Below are 27,743 nucleotides of genomic sequence, written 5' to 3'. Positions count from 1 at the left end.
ACTAATTTCTGAGCACATTTATCATTCTCAAACCTGCACATTTTTCAAATACATATTCGTAAGGGTATGAAATATTATTAATAATTTAATATTTTGGTATTTGTAAAACTTACCAACTATGTAGGTATTGAGCTAAATCCAAGTAGTAATTGACATACAATTTGCTTGCTCGAATAGTATAAAGTGATGGTCCTGCACAATGTGCATATTATTGATAAACTATAAAAATAAAATAAAATTAAGTGAAAATAAATTGAATTACCTTTATAATTTCTCACACAAATACCATAGGCTAGCAAAACATTATTTTTTGTAACAGTTTGAGGCAAGTGTTCACTATCATCAGTTGCAAAATTATCACATAAAGTCAACCGAACTACTGTCAAACTTCATTTAGAGAATTTTGGTAAGTATAAATCAAAATTTGCAGAATATAAAATATTTTAAAGATATTGAATCTATTAACTAACCTTTTGTCAAGTAAAAGTATGTCACACTTAGTTTTATCATTGATAGATGTTTGATAGTGTTGAACCAACAGATACAACTAAACCAATTACATCGGCAAAAGATCAAAAAGTATAAGTAATACCAGTTCAAATATACAACTTAAATATAAGTATGGTTAATTAAGAATGAAATACCTATCAATTGCAAATCATTGTCCATGTGTTGTTCTGTATCTCTTAGTTTGACCAGATTAAACTTGAAACGGGGTATGGTTCCACAATCATCTAAAATATTCACTATATTCGTATCGTTTCCAAATGATAATTGGTACTGATGTGGTGCAAGCTGATATTTAAAATCTGCCAGAATTACAGACTTCATGGAGATGATCTGCGAAAATGTTTATTGTAGTGGGAAGGTGGGTGAGGAGTGTTAGTTGGAGTAAGGTGTGTAAGGAGTGTTAGTGGGAGTTAACTTCTTGTTTGAGGGAAACGTGGGAGTGTTAGTTGGAGTTAATTTCTTATTTGAGGGAAACGTGGGGGGGGGGGGGGGGGTGTAACGTGCCCATGATATTTTTTACGAAATAAATTAAATGTAAATGCTAGAAAAATAGAGTTGAGAGTGGGAAGGTTTGTGAAGGTTTGTTGCTAAAAATCCCTTCTCAAATTTATATAGATATAGATATAGATGCCGTTAAATTATACTTCATTGACCATTTATTTGGTTTGGTTTTAGCAGTAACGAGTGGCTATTTTTTAAGACAACAAAAGGGTACGACACTGGGGGAAACAAGTACGTCGTATCCAGATTCCTACTGACATAAAAACGTTCGGGTTTGTTAGCCGTAACACGAGCCTAGCCAATTAATAATCTAGCCTTCATTGTCCACTTCTTCATCACAAGTCTCTTAAATTAGTCACCACCAAATAAAACAAAAAAAAAAAAATAGCCTCTCTCTAAACCAGACTCTGCAGTGTTCACCATTCCGAAGTGATTAATATTCATGTGCATACATAAGGCCTAATTCTTTAACCACTGAAGTTACCCCAATGACCAGGAAAAGACCCTAAGAGCTTTCCACATTTCTGCTGCCAAGTTCAAATTTTAAACCTAACAATTTGGGAGGTAAGAAGAGTGTAGGGAACGACAGGAGGTATGAAAGGGACAGGAAAAAAAATCCCTCGTATTGTCTTCAACACTCGAGAAATATACAGTACAAGAGACAAAAGCAAAGAGCAAGATGCAAAGCTGTTCACGAGCAAGAAAGAACGTGGAACAACTCATGAGCAACAGAAATTAAGACGTCTTCCATTGCTCTGATCACGAGACCTTCAGACCGGGAGAGAAACCACGTCCTCACCTATTTCCTCCATTCCCTTCCCGGTTAATTAAAGGAAGAGGTAACACCTCAGTAGTTGTGAAATTCTAATTGGTTTCGAAGATACTTAGCATTAGCATCTTGAAAGGCAGCAAATACTTTGCCATCAACTGATGAGTAGCAGCACACTTCGCATTGAAGCTTGTCCAAAAAAAATAGTTTAAATATACACTGGCTGGAAATTCTGAAGTAAAAAGATGTAGAAACATCATATGCAAATACCACCAGAGTACATTCGGGAACAAAAGTACCATGAGCACAAAAAGAAAGGAGATATAGCGAATGCCTATTTACGCTATATAGTTATATACCAAGAGAGATTACTATTTGAGTTTTATCACTTCCAAGATAGTATATAGCAAAATATGATATTACAAGTCCCCCGAATAACCATTTTCTAATGGACTTGCTATATGCGCAAAATTCTCATATTTTCTGACACTGGGATACCGAATGCAGCTTCGACAGCCTCCCTGTCACAAATGTTCAGCTTCATTAGACTACAAGCCAAGAGAAGGCATTGCATAAGAACAACCGTATAGAAAAAGGGAACGTCAGGTTGCCACTTAAGTGAGTCAGTATCCTAAGGAACCAATAGCTGCTAATTGTCAATTTCAAGAGGAACCAAAAAACAACAAACAGTCTTACCTATGTGCCTTCTGAATTTCCTTATTAGCAGGATCAAACTTCAAAGCCTCAGAAAATGATTGGGATGCATTTGGATAGTCCTGCATGCCAATAAAGATATTCACACTATCTATCACACCATACTTACCAAAATCCATTTTCAGAAACCAAGATCGCAGCACACAGAAACATCATACATTAAGAAGCATCCATGCTGCACCTTCTCTGTAGTGCGCCTTAGCCCACATAGGCCGAAGCTTAACACACATTTCAGCATCAGATAAAGCATGACTGCCTTGATTCAAGAGCGCCCAGCATAAACTTCGGTTAGAATATATTGTTGCATCAGCAGGATCCGCAAGGTTAGCCTGCAAGTGACGCCAAAATCCACTTAGTGACAGAGCATTACACATTATGGTTTCTCAAGAAGAATGAAAATGTAATCTTTGCAACAGATATGGAACCATCTATCAAGAGGATCATATGAAGTTTGAAGAAACAAAAAAAAATGTACGCTTCTTCAGAATTCAATTAGAAAAAAACCCCTCAAAATACAAAATTAATGCCTCTGAGAAATGAGACAACATGCCTACCTCAGTATACCAATGAATTGCATCCAAGTAATCTTTTCTTTTAAATGCATCCTCCCCCTTAGATTTTGACATTTGAAAGACTTCTCTTCTCCTACAGTCTCTCTGAAGAAATAAAAAGCACACTAGAATTAGAGGTCCAGACTAAAAAATGCTCGATTTTTAAGATATCCTCAATTTACATAGGGAAGAAAATTTTCTAAATTCTAATTTACAAATAAATATAAATGCTCCTCCATTCTTATACTCAGCCGTTATGTAGAAAGCCAGGATTATTGAAGAAAAATATAAAGGATGAGATGATATTCAGTGGGTTAAGAGAGACCCAAAAAAAATGGATGAACAAAATCTTTGGATGCTCCTGAAGCAGGAAGTTTAACAGGGGCACAAACCTAAACGCAAACATCCGAATAATTAGTCATAAAACATGAGAACCTGTTTCCTAGCTTTTGCAGAGCATATGTGCTTCATTATTCCAGTAAAGCTCCAGTCTGGAAAAGATGAAATCCGAGAAGTAATGGGAAATAGAACCTTAACTGCTGCATGTTCTCCACGCATAGCAGCATGTTCTAATGGTGTCACACCACACTGCAATATAGGCAGAGAGATCCAGGAATTGTTTCATTCTTCTGAATTAAGCTAAATAATAATCATATTGAAAAGCATTTATGAAATTGTTTGCTCCAGAAAATCTTCATCATACTTTCATCTTCCTACTCTCCTTCAGAGTAATTACAGAATACAATATTTTTGAGTATCTATAAAATAGAATACAAGACTAAAGAGATTCATATTACGAAATTGAAATCAGACATGGCAATTAAAGAAGGAATTCTCCAGAATTGAACAAAAGAACAAAGATAGAGAATTCAAATTCATAAAGTCTCCTCAGAACCACAGACAACTCAGCTGAATTAAATCAGTCACTTTACATAGCAAACATGACCAAAAAACGCAGAATCAGGCATATCATATTTGGTTACCAAGAATACCCAATTCTGAAAAGAAACTTGAAATAACTGCTGTAAATAAATGAATAGATAACTACCCAAAAAAATTGATAGAAAAACATATATATCACAAATCAACAATATTGAATTAATGTCCGTCAGTAACAATAAGACACAAAACAAGCTTAATGGACCATAGCAATGATAAGAGATAGATCTTCAACTCTTGCATAAAACTAAGACCTAGTAACAAAAAAGACACATGAGTTAAAAAAACAGCTGAGAAAGAGAGACAGAGGCTAGTTTTGGGAGTGGGGAAAACAGGGCAATTTACATTGTCTCTGGCATTGGGATCTGCACCAGATTTTAACAAGCAGTTGATAATTTCAGTTTCCCCTTCACAAGCTGCTGCAATAAGAGGAGTCTTTCCACATGAACCAAGGTTTGGATCAGCTCCAGCCTGGATGACGATTATGAAAAAAAAGAAGATTACATAAACATGCAATATAGAGAGAACTTCGAACAATCAACCTTCAACTGTACCAATGAAGAAAAAGAAATCCAAGCATGAAAGAAGATTTTGGAGTACATGAAATCAGTCACTTGCACATTTGTACACACAACTTACACCTTACATGCACTGAAACTAATGGCAATAAAATATACTCCACCTTATGTGCACTGGAACTATTGCCATCAAAGCAATCAACTTATGTAACATGTTGAACAATTCCTAACAATCTCGTCCTCGTGTCAAATCACAATTAGCATCACTAACAATAAAGATAAACAAAAGCGCATAAGACAATTGTATACTTTGACATGAAGGCATAGTAAAAAGTGACATGTACTCTCAGTTTCAGCTTATTGAAGCACACAACAAAACTATCAGCAATTGCCCAGAGGAATAGTTAATTATAGGAATACCATATTTGATTATGGTTTTCGTCTTCAATTCCAGAAAAACTGAACGGTCCAAGTGTTCAATATCTTACACTTCAAGGAAAAACTTCAAAGCAAATGGATTTTCCATCGTTGTTATCCTTTTCATATTTACTATAGCTTGCAACCATAACCAATGCGACGAAGAAACAGTGTATGAGTCAAGACATTTGCTATAAACTTGGACATATACCTTAAGCAACAGGTCAAGGCAATTGAACGACCTGGCAATAATTGAAAGCATCAGGGGTGGAAAATAAAGCTGTGTAACCGAATTTGGCTGCACAAAAGATCAAAACAACAATATGAACATTAAGAGAAGATTATGAATGTAAAATGAAATTGAGTCACAATCCATACAACTTATACGCAAAAACTGTGCAAGCAAAAGAACCTAACAAATCTAATCTTCCTGATTTCACACAAAGAACATGTAAAGACTGGATAAGCACAGATAATTTGAAAAACACAAACATTTTTAAAAACCCATAAAACCACAATATCCAGAATGAAAGATCCAAATCATCTCCAAACTTCTATATGCAAATGCATATTCAATAAGTTGACCAAAGTTATAGGGAAAAGCGAATTGCATTTACTGTGAAATCTAGTAATATTTATGAAATGTGCAGACGGTAGAATGTGACGTTTTAAAGGAAACAATAGCAAAAGGTAGTCTCTTAGATAAAAGTCTGCAGAAGGTGGATTGCACATGTTTTTTCTAAATAATTTTTGCAAAAAGCAATGCTTCAGAAAAAAACACTTGAGTAATAAAATAAAACATGGTAATAGAGATAATAAAAAGTCGCATGGAAACTGGGCGGAGCTAAGAAGAACATGCACTAGTATTCTCAAGGACACAGCAGCATCACTGTGTGTTTACCAATTTCAGTGAAAAACGCTTGAGTTTGCTCTCTATGTCAGTAACATAGGGAAATGAATATAAGCTAAAAGTCAATACACTTGAAAATTTACCGTTTAAATGCTTCTGAACATAGGAGTAGAGATTTTGATGTGATCCGACAAAAGCTTATTATAAATAAAAAATCCAGAAACATTTGGGCCAAAAATACAAAGGTGCTGATTAAGGGAAGGAAGGAATAAAATAAGCAGCACAAACTTTGTAAATCTCACATTTGCTTTGTTATCTAATAAGATCTTCACAGCTTCTCCTTTTCCAGAGAGTGCAGCACATTGCAATGGTGTCCCGGATTCAGAATTGCTATCAATTTCAGCACCTTTGGAGATCAAAAGTTGTAGTATTTCCTTGTTTCCTACACACGTATTGCCTAGTTACCAATAACACCTAAAGCACTTAAAACTCTATATCCAGGCCGTGGATAGCTACCAACACTACGAGAAGTGCAATGGCCGTTAATAAAAAAGAATTAAAAAGTACTTGTAATCGCTTTCAAAACCTTCTTCAGCAGCGTAGTGCAGGGGAGTAAAAGCTTTATAATTACTTTTCATGATCTCTGCACCGTGTTCAATTAGAAAGGCAGCGGTTGAATTATGATTTTCCACAATTGCCAGAATCAAAGGTGTATCACCTGTGCCACATAGGCAGTAAGAGAGATCAGATTAAACATCAAAATTTTAAAGACAAAAAAAAAAAAAAAAAAAAAGCAGGAGAAAATCTCAAGTTCCTTCAAGCTATGGGGATTACAACATCTGAGAGTAACAGAATTAGTTTTACCAACTCCGTATCCATCTACAGAGTCACACAACAAAATCTTTTAGTTCTTTTTTTATTATTATCATCCTGTGAATGACAACGAATTTTAAAGACTTGATGACTTGAACTAAGAAAATCAAGCACATAATAAAAGCAATCAAATTGAAAATGAAATAAATGAGGGCCAGGAAAAAAAATCTCTAACCTAAATCATCATCTCTCCCATCCATGTCGAGTTTCAACTGGTCAATCAAGTAGCCGCATATCTCCGTTTTACCTGCGGCAGCGGCCAGGTGAAGCGCCGTTCGGCCGTTTGGGTCCTTAAATCCAGAATGCGACTTCCCAAAAGCTTCACCAGATAGAAATAGTTTCCCGATTAAACCCTGATTTTAACAACAGTTTCGCCAAAGACACAAAAGAACCAAAGAAAATAAAAAGTAAAACACAAAACACTAGTAAAGCCTACTCTTGAGTAGTGTGAGATTTCCGTCAAAAGCTGCCCTTAGAAAAGCTCGATTACGTTGTTCTGCTTCTGCAGAAAACATTAAACAAACGCCACATGCATGTCAATACAATGTCTGAAATCGCGATTTTAGAGCTTTAAGTAGTACTATAGTAGTAAGCGAGACTAAACTAAAGACGTGCCTCTGGAAGTTGCCATGGTTTCACGAGTTTGCTAAGAACTCGAACTACTGATGAAATGAACCACTGCTGCTGCTGCCTTTATGGAGAGAAGAAGAAGATTGTGCTATGATCTCTTAAGGCAGCGTTTGTCTCGACAGGCGCAAGATATCCTGAAGATTAGCTGATCATATCGAATGGAACAAACAGGACATTGTTTGAAGTGCCTGAAGAGCAACTACAAAATTATATAAATGTATAGGTAACGAAGGCGCCAAAGCTGGGGAAGGAGTGAGAAGCTAACGTGACGGTGACGGTGTCTCAAAGACTCGGGTACATTATGACACGTTACCCCTGGGCTCTGATGTGATTCGGACGTCGTTTCAGCACTCAGAGCACAACTCCCTGTGAGGTAACTGCTAAATTACTGCGCAGTCACTTTTATGCATTACTCAACTCAATGCTGCGGCCTTATCAGTAGTCAATCCAACTTTCCAACTCAGAAAAGGGTGTTTGGATTAGCTGTTTTTGGGGTTGTTTTTCAAAAACACCACTGTAGCATTTCGAATCTGAAAAACAAGTCCGTTTGGATTAGTTGTTTTTGGAGTTGTTTTTCAAAAACTATATAAAAAACTTTTACTGTAGATTTTTTTGAATTATTTTGAGAGGCATTTTTGAAACATATTTTTGAGTATTTTTAGAATATTATAATTTTTATATTTTAATATAAATATGCATTTATGCATTTATAATACATTTATATTTACAAATGTATAAATGTATAAATTATAAATAAATATTATATAAATGTATAAAATATAAATTATAATTTTTATATAAATATACATTTATGCATTTATAATACATTTATATATATTTATAAATAAATATATTTATATATTCATATAAAAATATGGGCCTGTATTATATTCAATATAATACATAATATAAATATATTTATAAATATATAAGTGTATGTTATTATAAATGTATAAATTATAAATGAATATTATAAATATATTATAAATTATAAGTGTATATTATTATAAATGTATACATTAATATATTATAAATATATATTAATATTATGTAGAAATGTATTTATATAATTAATATAAATGTATATATGTATTAATATTATGTATAAATGTAAAATTAATATTATGTATACTAATATAAATGTATAAATGTATTATATTATATATAATACATAATATAAATGTATATTTAAATGTATAAGTGTATATTATTAAAAATGTATAAATTATAAATGAATATTATATAAATATATAAATTAATATATTATAAATATGTTTTAATATTATGTTGAAATGTATTAATATAATTAATATAAATGTATACATGTATTAATATTATGTACAAATGTAAAATTAATATTATGTATATTAATATAAATGTATAAATGTATTATATTATATATAATATATAATATAAATGTATATTATAAATATACATAAATATTTATATATTATGTATAAATGTACATTTATATAAATGTATAATATATTATATATTATATTATATATAATTTATATAACATATAATATTTATGTAAATATATTATAAATATATAAAAATATATTTTAAATAAAATAAAATATTTATGATATGTATGTATAAATATATAATATTAGAAATGTATAATATATATAATATACGTTAATATTAATATAATTTATGTATAATATACATAATTGAAATATACATATTAATATATATTATAAAACAAAATTGCATAAATATATTTATAAATTTATATATAAATAAATGTATTTATATAAATATATAATATTTATTTCAATTGACATAATATATATAATATTATACATAATTGAAATAAATATATTTATATTAATATAATATATATATATATATAATATACATAATTGAATATACATATTAAAATACCATATTGAAATATACATATTAAAATATATAATTAAAATATATTAAAATATAATTGAAATATACATAATTAAAATACATAATTAAAATATACAAATTGAAATATACTTATTAAAATATACAAATTAAATATGCATAATTGAAATATATTTGGAGTTGTTTTTGATATATTGTTTGGATATGGTGTTTTTGAAGTTGTTTTTGAAATACACATTTACTGTAGCATTTGGAATGTGAAAAACAGTTTTTCAAAAACAGGCTCAAAAACACCAATCCAAACGGACCTTGTCAATAGAATCAATACCAGAGTGGGAAAAAAAGAGAGACATGACCGGGATTTTCCCGTGGACAACTTTGCCCTTGTTATCTTCCACGGTTCCACCGGGACCCTAAACACCTAATAAAAACCCCCCTGGGCCAGAGTTAGAAAAGGCTCAAAACCTTGCTCCCCCGCTCCAGTGACCGAGAACTACTGCGGCCAATCGACGACTAAACAACTACGTTCTCCGGCTTCTGATCTTCTTCCGTTTTTATTCTGTGTATTTACATTCAAAACAAATCATATAGAAAAAATGGTTTACCTAACCTCCTGGGACGATTTCGTGGAAAGGTCCGTACAGTTGTTTCGTGCCGATCCCGAAAAGGTAATCTTCAAAGGACACGATATGGTTTGTATCCCAAATTTACTTGTCTAGGTTTTAAGTTTTCGGTGAGCAATAACTTGACTTTATTTCCTTGTAATGCAGACGCGGTACGTGATGAAATACAGGCATTGTGATGGAAAGTTGGTCCTTAAGGTCACAGACGATAAAGAGGTAAAGAGAAATTTATTTCAGTTTTAGCTATTTAATTGGATTATTGCAATAAATGCTTCGTATTTCGGTACTACAACAAGCTTCGTCTGGCTGGAATAGTTTTGTTTGGTTGTTGATGGTGATGAAATTGAAGTTTAGGTGTTTGATTGATTTCTTCATCCACGGAATGGTTTTCTTGCTTCCTGATTCTTTGTCAGAGATTATGATGTGGTATTACGCGTTGGAAATTTGAGTAACGCTGAGTTAGTTGATACAACTGAGGCAGGATTTTAAGCTCCTGTCTTCGTGTGGGAGGGATTTTCATTAATAATTGATTGTTCTTTCTTGATTCTGTCTATGGGTTTTGACTGAAGCCCGTTTTATACTCTTATTCTAATGTGCAACTAGGTGGGTTGAAATTTTCTTTTTCTAGAGAAGATATTACCTGTATAATTTCCATGGAATTTTGTTTATTTATGAGGGTGGTATGCTTTCAGTTCAGACTGTGTCATTCGTGTTTATTACACAAACCTTTGGGAGTTGCTTATCTTTTGGTCTTTATTGAATGAATATACATCTCCAGGTATACGATTTTGTCCATTCAGTGGCTTGCAGTTTTTATTTTTGGAAGTCTGCATAGAAGTACATATTTTCCAATGCATTCAAGAATTTGCTTATGTGACTAAATTATGTGTAGAGTACGATTTTTTGTCAGAGTGGTCTGAGAGTCCTATGTAAAGGTTTTAATTGGTTCTTGGTTGAGGGAAGGAAATGTGTTGCCTTTCCCAAATATTGTTCAATAAGACATAGTTGTCCCAAAGGCCATTTCTGTGATGCTTGACTGCATGAATTGCTTTCATGTTGGCATCTTAATATAAGTGGGATAAAACATCAGGGAGTTGAGGGAAAATTTTCCTTGTGGTACTAGTTTTGGGTAAGTTCCTGTTATCTGGCGTGGAAATAAGAACTACATGGTTGATCATGCCAATGTCTTGCTAAAGTCAAAAACAAAATGTGTTCTTAATTATCTCCTAAATACCGATGCATCATAGATTATGCAATCTATTCTACTTGTTATGATGTACCCTCATTTCTATGGATATGATCGTCAGTTCACATGCTCAATATTAGGATCAAAGTATCTGTATGTCCTTAATGATTATAGGTTTCTGCATGCTGCCAAACCGAAAACAGCCTAGAAGTAATTGTTGGAGTAAAAGATTGTCAGAGCAAAATATATTACAGGCAAATGCTTGGGACATTTAAGATCTTCATCCATAGTCTTTTATGCATCTTTTGATGCTGGTTTTGCATATCTAAATTATATACTTTTTGGATGCTTTAAAAAAAGAAGAACAAGGAAAAGATGATTTCAGGTTACACAGCTGGTTGATTTTGTTCTTAAATTCCCCATAGGAATCTAATTTGAAGCATTTTAAAGAAATTTCTGAAGAGGCATGCTTTAAAGTAGGCTCAAAAGTTATGCATCTGTGTTTAACTATCTGCCCCGCCCCATTTCTTATGCATGTTAAGGCTTCTTACATTCCTCTGGGGCCGTTTAATATGTGCGTCCTGATGTTTGCTCTTATTGTTTATGTATGCGATTAGTAAAATGTTGGTGCCTGTTCTAAAGAGCATGTGAAAACCTGAATCATTGCTTTGTCTACTGTTCGTGGTTGCTCATGTACCTGAAGCAGCATACCCTGCTTCTCAACCATGAGCTCCATTAGGTGCAGTGATCTAGATGCATTTTAACAATCACTTTCCAGTTTACTCTTCTGAATGTCTGCATAAATGATCGCTAGATCCAGAATGCGTGGCATCCCAGGCTACTTTGCAATAAAAAAACAAAGGAAAGGAAGGATCTCAAGGGGCTTCACTAATCTATGGGGAAGATTATGGAATGTTAAATCAAATATACAAGTTATAACTCTTGACATTTTGAAGAAGTTTTTGTAAATTCAGGTTTTAAAGTTTTTGCGGTGTTTATCTCCTCTTGTGATGTTGACTTTTTTCCTTTCTTACTTCCTAATTAGTGCATCAAGTTTAAGACAGACCAAGCACAGGATGCCAAGAAGATGGAGAAGCTCAATAACATATTCTTCACATTGATGGCTCGTGGACCTGAAGGTATTGTTGCTCTCATTTAAGTTGTAATGATGTCTTAGTGGCAGCATCATGTTGATTGTATTTGCTTAAAAACTGTTGCAAAGTGCATCTTTCTTTGAGAATGATAAGAAGTCTTTTCTCATTTGTTGGACTTTTAAAACCACCTTGTCTTAATATTTTCTCGACTCTAAAGTAACCTTTTCACCATAGATTACCTCTTTCTCCACCGTGTTTTTTTGCTGCTGGTTGAGATTCTTTCAGATTTCGTTTTAGTATCTTTTTTAGATGTCTTTTCATTTTGTTCAAGGAACTGATGGATTTTCCTTTTCTGCAGCTGACATATCAGAAGTTAGTGGGAAAGAACATATGGAGGCACAGCCAGCCAAGAAAGGGAGGGGAAGGAAACAATGATACATTTGGCAGCTATAGAAGATTTTGGACAAAAACAAAGTGTAATAGAATTTGAGTGAATCCTAGAAGTTTCAAAGTTTATTGTCATCATCTGATTCAACTAATTACCATTTTAATTAATCATTTGCAAAATTAACTTGATTAGCCAGTTCAAGAAGTTAACCTGATGAAGTCTATGCCTCTTGCATTACACAGCATACCTTGATTTGCTTTGTGTAGATAGGTTGTTTAGTCAACTTGATTATAATGAGATTATAAATGTCGCTTTTGGATGTTCCTTTTTATCGGCTTTTCTTCTCGTTTTTTGGCTGCCTAGAGTGTTTGGATAGTGTATTATTTGAAATATTATTTGGAATAATTACTGTAGCATTTTTTGTGATGTGATGTATGTGAGATAAAAGGGTGGTTGGAAATATAAAAAGGTGGGTTGGAAAATGTGTCTATGATGCAAGCGAAATATTATTTGGGATAATTGAGGTATCCAAACAAAATGTGTCTATGATGCAAGCGAAATATTATATGGTAATAAGTGCAAAATGAAAATTTCCTTTGTAATTCGCTGTCATCTTCCCAAAGATAATTGGGATAATTTTAGAAATCTCAAAGAGGTTTCTGATAATTGCACTTTGCTGTTTTCATGTTTAGAAAATTACACTAACCTCCTTTGATGCAATGAAATAACTACAATATCTTTTATCTTCTCCATTCTCTTCTATTTCTTTTCACCCATTAATGCAATCGTCCCTTCCATCTACAAAACCTACTATTATGCTAATCCGCCACCAATAGTGTTTGTTTCTTATTTTCTTCTCCATTTCCTTGTTATCGTATTATCAGCCACTTTTTTTCCTACTCTCAATATAGCTTGCACATGTTAAAGAATCAAAATTGAATTGTTAAAATCTCAAGTTGAGGGAGCCAACACAATTTCATAGTCAGATTAGACGGAAATTAAGAAGATAACCACGATAAGGCAAATAAATGAAACTAGTGGGCGATGGCTAGAAGAGGAACAGAGATGAAACTAATGGGCGACTTTTATTACTTTCTTTATGTGTGTTATGCATGAAGTGAGGGTAATACATAGTCATTTTATAATTATCAAGGGCGGTAAGTGATATTTTTCAAAACATCGAAAGCATCAAGTGCTATTAAGAGAGACTTCAGGGGAGGCTTCTGATATTATCCCATGTTGATTTGTTTCACTACAGTGGGATAGCGGCTCGTATCCATATTCAGCAAATGAGGAAGGCGTAAATTGGAAGTGCATTAAATGTGTCGAAGAGAATGCATTGACTGCTAAACTATGGTTGTCCACTTTCAGCCCACCCCAAATAAATGGACCGAAAAGAACATCTATTAAATAGGACCAAGAATTCCACTCCAATGTCCAATCGGTGCCAACAACTCAAACACAAAACGCACGATCACGCACGCAGGAGACGATCGATTAAGTCAACGACTATTCCCATATGTGGGGCTCCACAGATCGTGTATAAATCAGGTGTAATTCCAGTGCACGATAACGTGCCTAAATCTTGACCATTCAAACAATATCGGATACACGTGTCGGCTTTAGCGAGCGGGAATCTCATGTGGCTAAATTCTTGCAACGGCTCGATGGGATGCTCCTCGGGCTGTGATGAAACTGGTCCCACTTTTGGCGCACATTTTGATAAGGTGCGCCGATGAGACTTGATAAAAAGAAATCGTTGTGAGCACTGGGAACGTAAAGATCATAACGGTGTCCAATTGCTGCACAATACAAATCCAATGGCGGCCCAAGGTGAGATACACGCACCTTAAAGGGTGCCTTATTTAGATGTTACTAATTTCTCCATTTTACAACGGCTCATATGTGTTATCATATGCATGATCCATAAGCAGCATTAAAGTCATGAAATAATCCATGACTTTAATTTGATCTTCTTTAGTTTTTTTTTTATGATTTGATCTTATTTATTAGCTTAAAACAAAAAAAATGATCTTATTTAGTCTTTAGTCTTTTTTTAAGCAACTAAGATAGTTAAATTATTAAAATAATCCATGACTTTAATTTGATCTGATCTTATTTAGTTTTTTTTTTATGATTTGATCTTTTTTATTAGCTTAAAACAAACAAAAAATGATCTTATTTAGTCTTTCGTCTTTTTTTTAAGCAACTAAGATAGTTAAATTATTAAAAGTTTCTTGACTGTGTTACTAATATTTATAGAGTAAATTTTATATATAATGACAGTTAAATGCACAACACATCTGCAAAATTTAGGTTTTAAAATTAAAATTAAAATTATGTGTCATGCATCTAATAATAAAAGCATATACACTCATAGTGTATAGAAAATTAATACATATTTACGCGAGTAATGTCTTCACGCGTGGATTGAGTCTCTCAAGTAAAAAACGTGCCAGCCAAATGGAAATTTGGAAATTAAAAAAAGCAAACTACCCCAACCAGCTGACTGAAAATGTTAGTAGTACTGTAGCAGTGTTTGATTGGAAGAACAGGGAAGGAAAAACAAATTTTTGATCGACTAGTTCCATCAACAAGGGAACAAAAAAGAGGAGAGAGAATGGAGTTAGTGGACTAGCAGTAGAAATATGGAGACTGCGGGCATATCTATATCTATGCATAGATATCTATATATAGACATAGATAAGATAGACAAACAGTCCCTTGCTAACTTCTTTAGTCAATCGCTACTGCTACTGCTGCTACTACTTTTTAATTGCAGAAAACGAAGGCCTTCTCATATGGAATGTACTTCTTCGCTTATGAAGCAACTTAAAATTTTCAAAAAACCGTGGCCGCTTGCTGGAAGTTCCTTATGATGAGTAATGCCATATATGTGTGAATTGATTGAATTATATTTAGGGTGGAACGCATTAAACCCTTGTCAACTTTTATTTCCAACTGCAAATTTACTGCATTGATAGGTATTTTGGTACAGATCGTTCGTTTTTGGAAATTTTTTTTTTTTTAAATTTTTACTGGGACGAGTTCATGTGCAAAATGAAAACAAAGAAAAATATTGCAATATACGTAAACACGAAGAGTGTTTGGATAGCATAAATATGTCAAATAATATTTCGCTTGCATCATAAACACATTTTCCAACTCATCTTTTTATATGATAATCACCCTCGCATCTCAGCCACGTGTTTCAATTATTTTTTTATTTCACATACATCACATCATAAAAAATATTATAATAATTATTTTAAATAATACTCTATCCCAACAAACCTGCATGAATAATATTATGCGAGGGATGACGATGACGGGTGCACTCACATTCCAAACAATAATATGGTGCGAGTAGAATAATGCAGGCATTGGATTCAAAAGTCATAGATGCTTTTCGGAGCAAAAGGACAAGACACGAGTCCTATTGAAACTTGGAAGTGGTAAAGGTGGTGCAACGGATGGAGATTGTTTCATTTATTTTGATGGTTTTCCTCCAAATTTGGGATTAATTATATTTATATCCCTTATAGTTTTATCAAACGCCTTGACACCCCCTAAAGTTTGAAATATTACGAGCAATCCTCTTTGACTCGATGGTCCAATAACATTTACCCCCTTCTCATTAGAAAAGTAACATGTAGAAATGATGGAATAATGTTATGATGCTCCCAAAAAATACCCTACCTCTTATGTTTTCTCAAAAAGGGCAAAAAACAAAAATCAAGGGGAATAAATTAAAATACAGTGTCATTTTTTTTTATCTCTCACAACCCCTTTCTTTCCATCTCAAAATCCTTCTTCTTTTCTATTTCCTTTATTACCCTAGTACATGTGAGCCCAAGAACAATTGAGATAAAGTTAACAAGCATGTCTTGCAAAGCAAATGTAATCAATTTAATACCGCATACTAATTTTCACATCACAAAATCAATCTTACGAAAGTTGTGAAATATGGCTAGAGGTACATGTTTTGGTTTAGTTGAAGTATAGTTTAGGAATCGAATGGCAAAATGTTGAGTTGGAGGCTGAGAAATTGAGGCAAAGATTTGATAAGAAATAAGGTGCAATGATAAGCTTTATTGATGGGCTTTTGGGCATAATTGTGGGTGGAAATTTGGAACTTTCATCATGAATGGAGAGAGAAAAGGGAAAACAACTGAGTTTGTTTGGATAAGAGTTTATTTGGATGATTTATTTGAGATATTTACTATAGCACTTTTTGTGATGTGACGTATGTGAGATAAAAAGGTGATTGAAAAGATAAAAAGGTGATTAGGATTTGTGAAAACAAATTTTGCAAACCAAATTATCTTTGTCCAAACAAACTCAGTTTTTGTATTTGAAATTGTTTAGATAGGTTTGAGGACTAGAGTCTATGAGTTGATTCATGAATCCTTCATATATTCTTGTTGATTTGGCTGGAGAATAAAAAGAAAAGCAGTGATCGTTTTAGACTCATTTAACAAATTATGTTGACTTTTGGCTCAAGTTTTATCCAAAAATCGCAATTTACAAAAAAAAAATGAGAAAGAAAAAAGAGATTGGGTGCAAATTTTACAATATTTTGCAACCGATGGATGGCCAATGATGTGTGGCAGTTGTAGACGGACGGTGAAGTAGCAGCAATAAGCATGGCAATCTCGACGTTATTGCTGCCCAATAGTTATTGCCTTGATTGTTTGTTTCAAAACTTTCAAGAAATCTAAGGTAGACTTGGATATCCGGTCTTTTCATTGCAACGGCTTAAAAATGTAAACAGAAGTTACTTCTAGGGCCTAACCTAATCTGTTATTTGACCAAATCTTGGGGCCTAATTGGTAGTTTGATCAAACTACAAGGAAGTAAATGCAATGAACCCTTAATTATACCGTACGTAGTGGTATTAGCAAGGTCCAAATGCGGGACCCACTTTGAAATCTGAAACATAGATGGCAGTTTCGCCTCCTCTGCTCTCAGAGCTTCCTCCGTTGCCTCTCTCTCTCTCTCTCTAATTTTTATTTATTTTTTGTTGTTAAACTCAGTGGTCACCTTTCTCTGTCATCAAACGGTAGTAATACGACTCACTCACTGACTCACTAACCAGTGTAATTGTAGCAGTTTGTTCTATGACTTCTGTCTGTATATGCTCGGTCACTGTACTTTCTCTCTCTAAATATAAAGGCAATAATGATACTACTACTACTACAATAATATTTATTCCCTGTGTGACCAAGGTAAGTAATTAATATTCAAAAGATTGTCTTTTGTATTCTTTCGAGTTGTATGAATACTCTCCCTGGCAAAGCAAAAGTCTTCTCTTTCACACCTTCCAACCTCTGTCTCTCTCACTTTCATTCTCCCCCCTCCCCCTTTTCTCCTTGCAATTGCATCCCCTTCAAGTATCAAGTCTTTTAACTCATATTGAAGAATCTAGGGTTTCATACAGCATTCAAAATACTCCCATTCAAGGTCAGTTGATCTCCCTTTTTTCTCAACATTCCTTTCTTGGGGATTTTATCATATCTCATGGAGTCTCTGCTAGAATGGTAATTTCCCTCGTGGTTTTTTCTTTTTTTCGGTTTCCAGTTGACTTTTAGTTGCCCAATTGAATCAGATCTTTTGGGTACTCTTCAATGTTATGGATGAACCCTTTTTCTTGGTGTGCTAGTTACATGTGATTTAACTGAGGAAGCATTTCTTATTTTTGTCGATCATTCCTTTTCTGCTAGCTGTTGGTTTGTTTTTTACTACCGTTTTCCCTGTACTGGATGAATGAAGATCTTGTCTTTAGTTGGCATATAGGGGTAGGTTGATTGTATGGCTTGTTAGGCCTTTCGGGTTTTGGGGATTAGGGTTCCCGTTCCACCCCCTCGCTTTTTTCTCTTGTTTTGGGGTTGAGAGCGTTGTTATGGAAGAAGTTGAAGAAGCTAATAAGGCAGCTATTGAGAGTTGTTACAGAGTTCTTAGTCTGATATCTCAACCCCAAGATCAGAAGCAGTATAGGAATTTAGCGGTGGAAACTGGAGAGGCCGTCTGTAAATTTAAGAAAGTTGTTTCTCTTCTCAATTCTACTTTGGGTCATGCCAGAGTCAGAAAGGTCAAAAAAATTCAGACCCCTTTTCCCCCAAGCATCCTCCTTGAGAACTCAATTTGCAGAACGGATGATCAACCCAAAGCCCTTCAGCTTCTTCGCATCAACTCTCTTGACAACCCTGTTCAAGATTCGGGTTCTAATGTCAAAAGCAGCCTTACATTGGGAAACCCTTCATTGGAGTTCATCTCGCATGGGAAAAATACTCTTCAGCTTGCCCAACAAACACCACCACCTAACTACCATTTCCTCCAGCAGCAACAACAGAGGTATCAGCTTCAGCAGCAACAGTTGAAACAGCAGGCTGATATGATGTATCGACGTAGCAATAGCGGCATTAGCCTGAATTTCGATAGTTCAACCTGCACTCCTACCATGTCATCCGCTAGGTCGTTCATATCTTCTTTGAGCATTGATGGGAGTGTTGCCAACTTGGACGGGAATGCCTTCCATTTAATTGGGGCTTCCCGCTCTGCTGATCAGAGTACATATCAGCACAAAAGAAGATGCTCTGGAAGAGGAGAGGATGGGAGTGTGAAATGTGGAAGCAGTGGACGGTGTCACTGCTCAAAGAAAAGGTTGTTATTTTCCGTCCTCTTGGATTTTTCAAATTTCATTTTGATGTCTTTTTTGGGGTATTTATGGTCACTGTCTTCGCTTTTTTTTTTTTTAAATTCGCTAAGCAGGAAACACAGGGTGAAGAGATCAATCAAAGTACCTGCTATCAGTAACAAGCTTGCGGATATCCCTCCCGATGAGTACTCTTGGAGGAAGTATGGCCAGAAACCAATCAAAGGTTCACCTCATCCCAGGTACATTGCCAGTCTCTGCTATTCCACGATGGAGCTTGGTTTGACTTGCAGTAAAATCCATAGAAAAATCATCAGTTATTGATTATTATGCTTCTTGACCTACTTACTTTACTGTGCCCTCTCGGTGGAGTGATCTATAGTTTAGCTTTTAATTGCATCTCATCCACTTTGAATTTTGAAGTGAAAACACTATAGTGCCAGGAATTTTTGCTCGTCTTTGATTCAGTTTTAGTTTGGCAAAAGGATTTGTTTCTTCTCCAATCCTATTCGTGTTTTATGTTTCTCTGATTCTTAGTGTGCTTGAGAGCTTCTTGGAAGTCGTGACATAATTATTTTATGAGCCTGACATCTAACCTTATCTCGGCCTTCAATGTGGGAGGGCTGAGGAGAGGAGTTGATCTCCAAAGTGCCTAGATTCAACATTAGCTGATCTCTGTGCAGGGGATACTACAAGTGCAGCAGCATGAGAGGCTGCCCTGCCAGAAAGCATGTGGAGAGATGCTTGGAGGAGCCTTCAATGCTGATTGTCACCTACGAAGGAGAACATAACCATCCAAGATTGCCATCACAATCAGCAAATACGTGAGACTTGTGGTTATACTCCAGCAAGATTGTTCAAGCTTATCCTGCCGTGGTCATGCAGCTTTTGGTTGTCCCGAATTGCTCCCGTACATATCATATCGCACTTGTTCAAGCTTGAGGTACAGGGGAGCGAGCGTCTGGTGAAAAAAAAAAAAAAAGGAAGTTAGATTTTGAACCTTATTAGGTCTGGGAGCATACATTAGTGCAGATTCTTTTGACGAGTTTCTGAGAATTTGCGATGTTTCTACCAATAGCCCATTGTCCTGTATGATAAGATCTCCGTGTTCAAGGAATTCAGGCTGTCAAAAAATTAATCTTCATGTTAAATTTCTGCCTAGGTTGGGTTGTACTTGGCTGTAGTAGTATTTTATTTCTTGGGTTATCTAGTGCGCGAAGGTTTTGAGGTTAGCAGATGCTGCTAGTTCTCAGCAGTCCTTACAGCTGATAATTGATTGCATGCCCAAAAGAGTCCTCCTCACTCCTCCGTTCCATTCCCCGATGACATCCAAAGAGAAGGTAAAAACAAGGAGGCTGGCAGACGATTATTATGTCGGGTTTGAACCGGAAAAAATAACTTTAAAGATGCCAGCCAGGTTGCTTGTTTGTTTGTTTATGCAGTTTTAATTTATTAATTTAAAAAGAGAGAGAGAAAAAAAAAAAAGAAAGGATGTTTGAATTTGTCTAAGCTGGATGGATGGTTGGTTGGTATGCGAATGGTTAGTCATAGTCAGGTTCAAATGCCTGAATTGGATGATTGGGAAGGAGTTTGGTTGTGGGGCAAGGTAAGTTACATGTATGATATGTGTGAATATTTAAATTGTACCCAGGTGGAATTGGCATTATGCTAAAGCATTTTCTTACGATATCCATTGTTTGTGGTGCCGTCACATCAGGTGGAATGGAAGTGGAATCCCCCAACATTCTGCAGCCTCAGGTGAGAACGCTGAGCACGACGACACCAACTCTTGAGCGAGCGAGCGAGCGAGGATTAAAGTTGGTTGGTTACATCCCAATCCAAATTAATTAATTAGGACACATTACATTTCGAATACGAGATTATTGTACGTTTCTGTTCTCTCCAGTGTGCGGTTATATTCATAGTTCCAAGAGTCCTGACTCTTGAAGAGGGGTTGGGGGACCAAATCCGGAGGCTTTGGGGTGGGATTGGATTCTCTTCTTCCTTTTTTTTTTTTTTTTTCGGCGACAATTTTAGTCTGCAGGCTGCGAATATTATTATTGTCAGCTAATTAGCGGGGGTGGATTCTGAAAAAATGCCCGCCCGTCCTCTTTTCTTCATTCCCGCTTGAGTGTGGGATGGTGTCTTTTCATCCATGGCCCAAATCTCTTCCTCCACACCCAAAAAATAGTCACCTACTAGACCGCTGTCATCACTGCTTGCTTCCGGGGGGCCTAAAAAGGATTAAAAAAAAGCCAGACAGAGTATTGTTATATTTGGTTTGAAAATTGGACCAACATTTTCCGTTGCATTCCAAGACATGGGTTACGTACACTGAAAAGAGGCGGTCAGTGAGGTCCCATACTCCCATGTCACACTGGCAAGTTAAGTACAGCTACTGCTGCGCGACTCACATGTATAACTTGGAGTTTTGGGTTTTGTTCGGGCTCCCTTCAAGTACACAATTAAAACATAGCTATATATATATAATAATATATAAGCTATTAATTTTTTTTTTGTGACAATGAAGCGCAATCTAATTAATAAGAGATTTTACCTGTAATTGAGAGGTCACAAGCAGAGTCTTTGAGGAGATAATTGAGCAACCACTATAGATCCTTTTTTAAAAACAACAAAAAAAATTTATCGAATTTTTTGTATACTAATATGCATAATTATATACTGTTTACATTATTATACATATAACATATATTTATATATTAAATTATTCAGCCTGTACTTTATCGTGAAGCATAGACTTGACCCACAATGAAAGCATAATTTTCTGTTGATAGAGTCGTGAATGTTTCCAGTGGGAAGGATGAGATCAGACTTGGCGTCTTGGGCCTCTTGGTTGGGTTTTCCACCATTCAATTCACGGACCTGTATGCTACGATTTTCTTTGCCCGTCATTGTGGATCTTAAGTTTCGGTGTGCCAAAAAAAAAAGAGGATAATTTCAGAGATCTCCTTCGAGGTTTCCAACAAGTTTACTCGACTCCCCAATAGTTTTAAATATGGCACTTACCTACATTATCTTGAATTTTATATGTACCAAAGTCAGCTGATATATGTGAATGATACGAAAGGCTGAAAAGCATTTTCATTCTTAAACATCCAAGCATACTAACATAGTAGATTAAACTGAAAAAAGAAGGACTATAAAAATGCAATAAAAAGAAAATGATCTGATCTTACAAATTATTATAGGCTAACATCATAACAAAAGTAATTAAAAAAAATGAAAATTTAAAAATTAAATAACTAAAATTTCACATAAAGAAATACTTGAGAAAAATATCAAATTTTGTTCATCAAATTAAGATATCAATTTTTAAATGCTATTGAATTTGACAATGTGACTTGCCAAAAAAAGTGTGGTAGTATGGTCGACTTTGTTATTGCCAATAGGGAATGCGTCCCTTTCTTTTTCTTTCTTTTACAATTTCAAGCCTTTTTTTAAAAAAAGTTGAATTTGTGATTTCAAATTCTTGTTATACTAAGTATTTTCAAGCATTGGAAAGAGGGATAGGTTTGATGGTTTGGAGGAAGAAAGTATAAGTAAAAGGTCTTGATTTGAACCCCCATCCCCCTTATACAAAAAAAAGTAAAAAATAAAGTATTTTTAGGCATCAATGTTTAGATATTAATCCTTCTAATGGTTTAGGTAAAATGTATCTAACTCGCTATACCATGCCATGAGTAATTTTTCAATATAAAATTTACTCATTTTTTAATGAATTGTCATTTTTTGGTTGAATTTGTTGTATTCTTCACCATTTAATGAATTGCCTTTTTTTGGTTGGGAATGAAGGTACTTTTTAGCATTTTGTATGAATTGTTTATGGACATGGGTTGACGTTGTTACATTAAAAGTCAAAATAGGGTTGTAGGTATTATATTTGAAATTTCAAGGGAGGCAATATAAACTTGTCAAAAACCTTCTCCCTTAAAAAAGAAAAAAAAAAACTACGAAAGCCTTGTGCCACTTACTGACCTGCTAATGTGGGCTGAAGCTTTCAAATTAATTTCCATCAAGGAGTTGCCAATTTCTAGCTGTTCATGGACATGGGTTGTCATTGTTGCATTAAAAGTCAAAATAGGGGTTGTAGGTGTAATATTTGAAATCTCCAGGAAGCCAAACAAATTTGTCAAAAAAGTTCAATGAAGGGTTTTTGAAGCTATCCCTTCCGCAACAAAAAAAAAAAAAAGCTACTACTAAAGGCTTTTACCGGTTGCCGACCTGCTATGTGGGCTGAAACTTTCAAATTAATTTCCATCAAGGAGTTGTCAATTTCTACCTGTTTCATTACCCATGCTCGAATGGTGCACCAATTGCCTGTTTGGATAACTATTTTGGAGAGTTTTGGTAGAAAAATATATCATAACGATTTTAGAGAAAAATCACAATCCAATGGTGGTACCAAGTGTGTTTGGATAGTCATTATTTGGTTAAAAATTATCTGTCTATATCACAAACACACAATTTTTTAATACATCTTTTTAATTTTTCAATTACTTTTTTATTTCACATATATTACATCACAAAAAAATATTACAATAATTATTTTAAATAATATTTCAAATAATCTCATATATCTATAATTAGTAACTTGTCACATCTCTTGGACTTGAATGCCGAATTATCTTTCTTCTTGTTTGTAAATTTAGATGCTAAAGGGCCCGGGGTTTAGATCTCGATAACCGTAATCAGCTAAACATTATTGACTTCAGGACCCGCAAGGCTTCGGACACGAACAGCTTTTTCGTAAAACTCCAGCGTTGGCTTCCATAATATTCCAATAAATGAAAACATAGACAACGATTCCAAACGTTATCAGTTATTACAGCTACTTTTTGTTCTCTTCCGTTTTGGGAATTAAGTAGCTTGTTTGCTTGGATTGGTTATTATTTGTTCACATCACAAATGCATTTTCAATTTATTATTTTATCTTTTTCAACTATATTTGTATTTCATATACTACATTACATTATTAAATAAAAAGGTACAATAACTATTTAGAAAAATTTTGTTTGATTATCTTCTATCCAGACAGATATTTTCATTACGAAGCAGCCCAAGAGGTGAAAATTTTTTCATTATAGTAACGAGTAAATCTTATATATACTGACAGTGTATACACTATTCCGGTTGAATGCATGACACTTGAACAAAATTTGAAATTTAAATTTAAAATTAAATGAATTATCATGCATCTAATAATAATGTTATATACACTGTCAGTGTATAAAAAATTAATCTTATAGTAATTCGACATTTCCATTTGTTTCAGACGAATATTGCATTTTTTTTTCCTGTTGGGGTTTGGCCAAACAAAACAATCCAAACCACCCGTTGAGTGCCCTTATTATCCGATAGACGAAGACCTTTCATATTTTTGGGCTTTTCTTCAAGCATGCACTGATGTCTCTAGAAAATAGTTTTACCTGATTCAAGCAAAATATATATGCATGAAGAACATACAAACGATTGAAGGAAATTCTAGAATTAATTACGACCAAAATAATAAGAGAAGCCCAACGACAGAATTGGAGCCGGAAAACCACTGGAATAAACTGTACACTATAAGCCGAAAAGGAGGCTAAATTAAACAAAAGAGAAAATAACCGTAATCTCTGCTCCGGCGAACACTTAAAAAATATTCAGTGTTCTTACTTTTGTTTTTGTTCTCCAGGTCGCGAGTCGATCCATTTTGCAAAAACAGCCGTCCGCCGGCCGATCAGAAGAGCGGTGCCGGGAGGTTCAGATCGAAGAGAAAAGGCTTCTTCTCACCCTTGAAATCCATTTCTCTCTCGCTCATCATCACGCCTATAGTTTCTAGCTTATATCCAGTGTACTCCGACCGAGCGCCCCTCTCCGTGCTGCGATCGGCTTCATCTGTGGCAAAAAACGCCGGCGAGCACCAATGCGGAAAGTTTTCAGCTAAAACCGTCGGATTGACGGAAGGGACTTGCACCATAACCGGCGGCGTAAACGACATGGGAGTAAGAGCTGGGCTGCCGAAGTTAGTCTTCGCCTTAGGACCACGGAGGCTCCTTGCAGCCTCGTCGTAGGCTAAAGCAGCCTCCTCCGCGGTGTCGAAGGTCCCTAACCACCGCCGAGTCTTCTTCCAGGGATCGCGAATCTCCGCAGCGTATCTACCCCACGGACGCTTCCTGACACCGCGGAAGTGAGACTCCTTGACAACTCGAAGAGACGAAGGAGTCACCTGAACGCCGCCGCCGCCACGTACGGTGGCGTTGGCGTTGTTGTGCTGTTGGTGGAGGTTGTCGACATCCATGGGGAAAAAAAAAGTTGGGAGAGGGAGGGGGGGGGGCGAGGGAAAAAGTGGGATAGGGTTTGGAGGTATATATAGCTGTCTTAAAGAACGCCGACAGCTCTGCGGTTATGATTTTGGTTTTTTGTTGCCTTTTTTTCTTCTTTTCAGGCGATGAATTTCTTAGTACGAATGGGGGAATGGCCTTTGGTTTTGGACCATTTGATTGTTTTTTTTTTTTCTTAAACTGTTGAACCGGTATATAGCATTAACTGCACGGTTGCAGTGTAAGATGTTGCCGTTGAATAGGCAGCCATTTAGTTATAACCGCGATCCTGCCGTCTTGTCTGAGAGTTTTCACCTCTACGCACGGGTGAAATGTGAATCCCAAGATAGTAGGTATCAGTAAGTACCAGTACCACTCCTACATTTACGTCATCATTGGCAATTACTTGACGTTTTGGCGCCACTAGTATCTGCTGTTAGTTGACTTTACTGCTGCAACGGCTGTTGCTAATTAATGGATGCCTTACCAACGAGTTTAACTCCAAAAATTCCAGTCCAACGGCTCTGAGTTGACTCAAGGTAGCTGCTTGGGAAGTAGATTATTTGAAATAATTTTTTTAAAAAATATTGTAAAATTTTTTAATATAATACTCCCTCCGTCCCACTTTGATAGTCCTGTTTTTCTCTTTCGTCTGTCCCAAATTGTAGTCCACTTTTCAATTGAAGAATGTAGTTATATTCTAATTTTTCTAAAATGCCCTTATTCAATGTAAGTTGTTGTTACTATAAACTTACCTCATTTAATGAGAGTTGATTCTTTTTTTGCCATCAATTCAAATTCCCATAAAGTTGTACTCTATTTAATGTGAGGGTATTTTATGAAAATAGCAATCTAAATTTACTTTTCCAAACAAAGTTGACTACTTTTTCTTAAACTGTGTGAAAAAAAAAAACAGGACTATCAAAGCGGAACGGAGGGAGTATATGTAAAATATAAAAGTAATTAAAAAATGACTGCTCTCGTTCTCGTGAGAGCTTGACAATTCGTCATGGTGTTGGGGATCCCATCTAAGCTCTCGTTCAATCATGAAAAGGGTGGGACCTCAAAATTTGCAATCAGCCCAAGTCGATTTGCCATAGTAGCAAGTAGTAGTAGTAGTAGTATTGTAGTCCCTCCTTGTATTGGGCTGCTGGCGTTGGAAACGTGCATGATTCGGTAGTTTACACCTCTCAACTGCCAGCGAGTCAATGGTTTCCGTCTTCCAATTCCCGTAAAAGTACGCGGACGCTTAATGAAACGTGGTGCTAATGGATGCCTGATTGGAAGCTGAAGCTGGTCATTAAGTGTTCCTGTCCCTTTGCGCGGTCCTCTGACGCTCCTCGATTCAGTAATGGTGTTGTTATCTCGATTTTAAGCACGTTGTCAATATTTTTAAGTAGTTAGTTGAATACAATAATAGTCAGTTAAAATATAGGAAGTTCTAATCACCGTATTAGTTGTGGTCATTTGTCATAATGACGAATATTGCACCTCTTAAACGCGTTGAGTGTTGACGTATTAGAGCCAGTGCAATCAAAATTTGGCGGCCCGGCTCCATTTCGCTGCCTTGTATTATTTTTATTTTGTTTTCTAAAGATCAAATAACTAATAATGAAGTAGAAAAAAAAAACAAAAAGTGTTGAAACAACACTATATAATAGAAAAACATACAACGTAAAATGCATGAAATTTCTATTATATTTTATTTTTATGCTATTATTACTTGTTAGAACTTATGGAAACCAAAAAAAAGATTTAAAATAATATGTTCGTGAAGAATAAATGACAATGAAAGGTGAAGCAGAAAACTATTTGTAGGTTGCTGGATATAAGTTTGAATAGTAAATGCAAACATTATGAGGTGCTAGTTAAATCTCTTTTTTTTTGTTTGATTTTATTTGGATTGTTATTTTTAAGAGTTTTTTTTAAAATGCACTACAACGATTTGATACATGTGAGATAAAAAAATGATTGAAAAATATGTTCACGAAAACGTAAAAAAATTTCTGTCGAAAATCACAATCCAAATAAAACTTTTTTTTCTTTTGCAAGAGCACAAAAATGAAAAAAAATTATCTAGTAGGGACTCATACCACCACCCGCAAAAATTAACTTAACAACTACCAAGAAAAAAAAAAACTTCTCATCAAAGAATAACACTACTAAATGCGTGCTAAGTACAAATTACAAGGAAAATAGAGATGTGATAGATGGTGTGATTTTCAAAGTTGCATTTTATTCTTAGCTGCTATTTTTTCTTAATTCACCGCTACCTTACATTCTTATCCCCATATTTTTTATATTTTTATTCCTTAACTCTTAGATTCTTTCGCAAATAT

At 35.0% G+C, this 27,743-nt stretch overlaps 4 protein-coding genes across 8 annotated transcripts; 2 read left to right on the top strand and 2 right to left on the bottom strand.

The window, feature by feature from the left end:
• Positions 1-2,018: 2,018 nt before the first annotated feature.
• Positions 2,019-7,557, bottom strand: LOC140013811 (uncharacterized). Of its 5 annotated transcripts, none has more exons than XM_072063964.1 (12): positions 7,258-7,557; positions 7,079-7,144; positions 6,818-6,961; positions 6,401-6,487; positions 6,072-6,211; positions 5,131-5,217; positions 4,330-4,455; positions 3,481-3,633; positions 3,049-3,150; positions 2,653-2,823; positions 2,477-2,556; positions 2,019-2,328 (listed from the first exon to the last, which is right to left on the bottom strand). In XM_072063964.1, exons 1-12 carry the CDS (start codon positions 7,271-7,273, stop codon positions 2,238-2,240), a joined length of 1,263 nt encoding a protein of 420 aa, XP_071920065.1. In that variant the 5' UTR covers positions 7,274-7,557; the 3' UTR covers positions 2,019-2,237. The 5 variants fall into 5 exon arrangements, with proteins under 5 accessions (XP_071920065.1, XP_071920060.1, XP_071920063.1 ...); XM_072063959.1 differs by having other exon boundaries at positions 6,356-6,487; positions 7,258-7,549; XM_072063962.1 differs by having other exon boundaries at positions 2,019-2,301; positions 6,356-6,487; positions 7,258-7,548.
• Positions 7,558-9,574: 2,017 nt separating this feature from the next.
• On the top strand, positions 9,575-12,605 carry LOC140013808 (signal recognition particle 9 kDa protein). Its single transcript, XM_072063949.1, has 4 exons — positions 9,575-9,803; positions 9,906-9,974; positions 11,990-12,083; positions 12,397-12,605. Exons 1-4 carry the CDS (start codon positions 9,732-9,734, stop codon positions 12,471-12,473), a joined length of 312 nt encoding a protein of 103 aa, XP_071920050.1. The 5' UTR covers positions 9,575-9,731; the 3' UTR covers positions 12,474-12,605.
• A 5,057-nt stretch (positions 12,606-17,662) lies between these two features.
• Positions 17,663-20,242, top strand: LOC113715542 (probable WRKY transcription factor 21). Its single transcript, XM_027239774.2, has 3 exons — positions 17,663-19,089; positions 19,198-19,323; positions 19,765-20,242. Exons 1-3 carry the CDS (start codon positions 18,329-18,331, stop codon positions 19,907-19,909), a joined length of 1,032 nt encoding a protein of 343 aa, XP_027095575.2. The 5' UTR covers positions 17,663-18,328; the 3' UTR covers positions 19,910-20,242.
• A 4,329-nt stretch (positions 20,243-24,571) lies between these two features.
• Positions 24,572-25,628, bottom strand: LOC140013807 (uncharacterized). Its single transcript, XM_072063937.1, has one exon. It carries the CDS (start codon positions 25,380-25,382, stop codon positions 24,822-24,824), a length of 561 nt encoding a protein of 186 aa, XP_071920038.1. The 5' UTR covers positions 25,383-25,628; the 3' UTR covers positions 24,572-24,821.
• Between the last annotated feature and the right edge of the window lie 2,115 nt (positions 25,629-27,743).

The sequence above is a fragment of the Coffea arabica genome, chromosome 1e (genome assembly GCF_036785885.1).
Source record: "Coffea arabica cultivar ET-39 chromosome 1e, Coffea Arabica ET-39 HiFi, whole genome shotgun sequence".
NCBI lineage: Eukaryota > Viridiplantae > Streptophyta > Magnoliopsida > Gentianales > Rubiaceae > Coffea > Coffea arabica.
This window is presented reverse-complemented; position numbering and strand designations above follow the sequence as displayed.

Excerpts from the sequence above, each read along its gene's own strand:
- LOC140013811 (XM_072063959.1), bottom strand. Across the intron at positions 3,151-3,480 it reads CTGCAAAAGCTAGGAAACAG|AGAGACTGTAGGAGAAGAGA; the intron begins GTTCTCATGTTT and ends TTATTTCTTCAG. Across the intron at positions 2,557-2,652 it reads CAGCATGGATGCTTCTTAAT|GACTATCCAAATGCATCCCA; the intron begins GTATGATGTTTC and ends ATTGGCATGCAG.
- LOC140013808 (XM_072063949.1), top strand. The coding sequence starts at position 9,732 with ATGGTTTACCTAACCTCCTGGGACGATTTCGTGGAAAGGTCCGTACAG. Across the intron at positions 9,804-9,905 it reads TTCGTGCCGATCCCGAAAAG|ACGCGGTACGTGATGAAATA; the intron begins GTAATCTTCAAA and ends CTTGTAATGCAG. Across the intron at positions 9,975-11,989 it reads AGGTCACAGACGATAAAGAG|TGCATCAAGTTTAAGACAGA; the intron begins GTAAAGAGAAAT and ends CTTCCTAATTAG.
- LOC113715542 (XM_027239774.2), top strand. The coding sequence starts at position 18,329 with ATGGAAGAAGTTGAAGAAGCTAATAAGGCAGCTATTGAGAGTTGTTAC. Across the intron at positions 19,090-19,197 it reads TGTCACTGCTCAAAGAAAAG|GAAACACAGGGTGAAGAGAT; the intron begins GTTGTTATTTTC and ends TTCGCTAAGCAG. Across the intron at positions 19,324-19,764 it reads AAAGGTTCACCTCATCCCAG|GGGATACTACAAGTGCAGCA; the intron begins GTACATTGCCAG and ends ATCTCTGTGCAG.
- LOC140013807 (XM_072063937.1), bottom strand. The coding sequence starts at position 25,382 with ATGGATGTCGACAACCTCCACCAACAGCACAACAACGCCAACGCCACC.